The sequence below is a fragment of the Cyprinodon variegatus genome, unplaced genomic scaffold (assembly GCF_000732505.1).
Source record: "Cyprinodon variegatus isolate N-32 unplaced genomic scaffold, C_variegatus-1.0 Scaffold332, whole genome shotgun sequence".
Taxonomy (NCBI): domain Eukaryota; kingdom Metazoa; phylum Chordata; class Actinopteri; order Cyprinodontiformes; family Cyprinodontidae; genus Cyprinodon; species Cyprinodon variegatus.
In genome coordinates this window covers 6,712-10,086 of record NW_015150785.1, presented here as the reverse complement: position 1 = coordinate 10,086, position 3,375 = coordinate 6,712, and the positions used below count along the sequence as shown (strand labels likewise).

The window sequence follows — 3,375 nt, the reverse complement described above, 5'->3', positions numbered from 1 at the left end:
CTTTTAAAAGTGGATTTTTATCGATTTTATCGATTCGTTGTTGCAGCCCTAATTTTTTTCCTCTGTTTATATGTTAAAAATCACAAATAATGTTACACAAGTTTCAATGTAACCCATAAAATAAATGTTTAAATTACAATTCAAGCCAAACATTAGCAATAGATAGCAGGTGGGGGGAGCGGCAGTGCGTTTGCTTCATTTAATCTCAAAGCATGGCTGCCATTTTTATGCAGCGGCCGACGCCGATACAGGAACAAACTCAAATATCTGCATGTTTCTAACAACTATACCTTGATTCTCATTTTCCCAGTGATGCATCAGGAGAGCGTTGGACATCCTGCCTCAGCAGCACAGGAAACTAACATTCTTCTGCGTTCTTCACAGAATAAGAAGCAAGGATGCAACAACGCGGAGATCCTGGCTGTTTTGGGTCATGAGCTCGGCCACTGGAAGCTCGGTCACACCGTCAAGAACATAGTCATCAGTCAGGTGATGAGGCGTCATTAACAGAAAGTTTGATCATTTTTCTTTAGGATAAACTAACTGTGTTTCACTCTCTTGTCTGCAGATGAACTCCTTCCTCTGCTTCTCCCTGTTTGCGGTTCTGATTGGACGCAGGGAGCTGTTTGTGGCCTTTGGCTTCACCGACAGTCAGCCCACATTGATTGGTTTGATGATCATCTTCCAGTTCATCTTCTCTCCTTACAACGAGGTGATGGAGGTTGCCTTATCGCACGTCTTCCATGATCTAAAGGTGTTCGTATGCTCACCTCCCTCCTCCCTCCCTCTCTCTGCAGCTTCTATCTTTCTGTCTGACGGTCCTGAGTCGCAGGTTTGAGTTCCAGGCAGACGCCTTTGCTCGTGGTATGGGCAAAGCCTCAGAGCTGTACTCTGCTCTAATCAAGCTCAACAAGGACAACCTGGGCTTCCCCGTGGCAGACTGGCTCTTCTCCATGTGGCACTATTCCCACCCTCCCCTCCTGGAGCGCCTCAGGGCGCTGGGGAACGTCAAACAGGACTGACGGGGCTGGAAGGGGGAGCGGCGGGCGCTGCCTCCTCCTAAGGGCCTCCGCAGACCGCTGCTGGCCCTGTGAAGCTGCCTGATCCTTTTCCTCCCATCTGTCCCCGACCATTAAGTTTTATCTCATTTTACTTTCCATACTTTCAACAAAACCAAAACATAACGACGTAAGGCGACCTAAACAGCATCAGCCTGTCCCCTTTTTCCTCCAGGAACACCATTTATGCAGCCTGCTGTCAGGAATCATCTGGACAATGTTTGTTTAGAAAAAGATTGTCGAGTGAAGTTTAGTTTACAGGTTGATGATTATTTATTAAATATATTCTGTATATATTTTAAAAGAAAAATACATTTTAAGATTTGCTTTTTTTCAGATTATTGATCTCAATAATGGGATGCAGACATGATGTCAAACTAGTAAAGAATTTCTTAGAATAGTTTGTATTCCAGTTTCCTGAGTCGTAGCATTAAAAAGCCTCCTCTGTATTCATGGCAACGCTTTTTATAAATAAACAGGCCAGATTTTGATTCATAATGCAGCTGCTGGCCATTAAACAGTTAGTTACCGTCCATATCAAAAGTTTAATTTTTCTTTTATAATTGGTTTAAGCTGATTTTCTGTTAGGGAATCCTAAACAGCTGGTAACCATCAAAATGTGAGTGCCTCTGAATATCTTTTTGTTTGACAGTGGAAACAATGTGGACAGAGCAGCTCTGACAGTTTTAGTTCACCTTAAATTAGACGTTTTATTTTCTACATGAAATGAGGAATTGTTTTATTTTTCTGAAGTACTTGCTTGCAGTGAAAGGGTTCAACCCGGCCTGTATATAATGTCTTTGTAGTGATTTAGGTTTAGGGTGTTTGAAATGAAATGTGAAAATCTTGAATGTGGTTTGAAATCGACAAAAGTTTAGTTTCTTCTCTTGGATTTTTGGCGCCAGGGTTGCCCAGCAAGCAAAGTATTTATGGGGACATTAATGGAAAGGAGGGCTGCAGCTTTCCTTCAGCACACAAGCCAGTCTGGTTTGCTCCAATGTGGGGGGGGGGGGTTGATGCTTTCATTGCTGTGTTGAATAAAATTCTGCAAAGCACGGGTCTCCTTCTGTTTACCTGCTATTTTCCGACTCCTGGAAGTTTAGCTTTGATCATAAAGTTCTAGTTATTTAAGCAACAGTGTTTAACCTACGAAATATTAAATGAGAAGTTTAGCGCCCCTAGTGGCTAAGTGTGTCAGTGTTGCTCTAATTTATTCATTTTGGTAACTTTAAAAATATCAAATACATTTTTATTGATACCCATTTCTGCAATGTTTTGAAAATTGTAACGAGCTGCCCCCTTATGATATATTATCAAATCACAATTTAGGTCTCAAAAGAAAATAAACTAGAATGCACAGACAACAGTATAGTATAGTTTAGCTGTATAGGGAAGACATTTTCTGGCTTTTAGGGATATGAGAAGAGCTTTGATTCTTGTGGCTGGATTCTTTCAGAAATCACATCAGTAGAATCAACATGGAGGCTGTCGGTCCAGACAGCAAGTCCAACTCCCGATCACCTGTGCAGACCAGCTCCATAGGATTTTTAGGTAAATGTTAAACCTGGGCCTGATGCTTTAAATAGATGGAATCATTTCAAACTCTCTCTGGGAAGGTACTGTAAACAGGTTATGAACAGAGTCCTCAAGATTTACTCGGGATCGTACGGGTGTGTTTCTGTCTGACTTCTAGAAACGAATCTATTTTTACAATGTGGCTTAAACATTCATATTTCTTGTGAGGAAAAATTACGCTATTATTTCTCATAAATTAAGACAAATTACTCAAAACATTTGATTACTTTCCCAGAACATTCAATAAACTACAATATAATTATGAGGCAATATCTCTTACATCTGTTTGCTATTTTCTAGCAAGGAAGTTGAGGGTTCAAATCCCAGGTCTGTCCGTCCTAAGGTATGTTATATGTATATGTATGAAGTTATTTTATATATATAACATATATATAGAACATATATAAAGTTATATAGATTACAAAACATATATATAACATATATAAAAGTTGTTTTATATATAGCGTATATATATATATACATGTATAACATATATAAAAGTTATGCTTTATATATCTATAACATTATATATATATATTTATATAGATATATGTTATATATATATTTTATATATACCGTATATATAATTCAATTCACTTTATTTATATAGCGCCAAATTCACAACGCATGTCATCTCAAGGCACTTTACAGTTCAACCAGATCATACAATCAAATTGTATATACTACTATACTATAACTTATATATATATATATATGTACATATATATATATATATATATAT

At 38.2% G+C, this 3,375-nt stretch overlaps 2 protein-coding genes across 2 annotated transcripts in view; both read left to right on the top strand.

Annotated features, from left to right (window-relative positions):
* The window catches only part of zmpste24 (zinc metallopeptidase STE24), a 16,409-nt gene extending 14,348 nt beyond the window's left edge, over positions 1 to 2,061 (top strand). The window contains exons 7-9 of the mRNA XM_015385147.1: positions 385 to 489; positions 569 to 712; positions 798 to 2,061. Of these exons, the coding sequence (XP_015240633.1) occupies positions 385 to 489; positions 569 to 712; positions 798 to 1,022 (474 nt within the window). The 3' untranslated portion in view covers positions 1,023 to 2,061. The remainder of the gene's footprint in view (positions 1 to 384; positions 490 to 568; positions 713 to 797) is intronic.
* Positions 2,062 to 2,536: 475 nt separating this feature from the next.
* Positions 2,537 to 3,375, top strand: part of LOC107091311 (ATPase inhibitor B, mitochondrial-like) — a 5,744-nt gene continuing 4,905 nt past the window's right edge. The window contains exons 1-2 of the mRNA XM_015385155.1: positions 2,537 to 2,609; positions 2,934 to 2,976. Coding sequence (XP_015240641.1) covers positions 2,537 to 2,609; positions 2,934 to 2,976 — 116 coding nt within the window. The remainder of the gene's footprint in view (positions 2,610 to 2,933; positions 2,977 to 3,375) is intronic.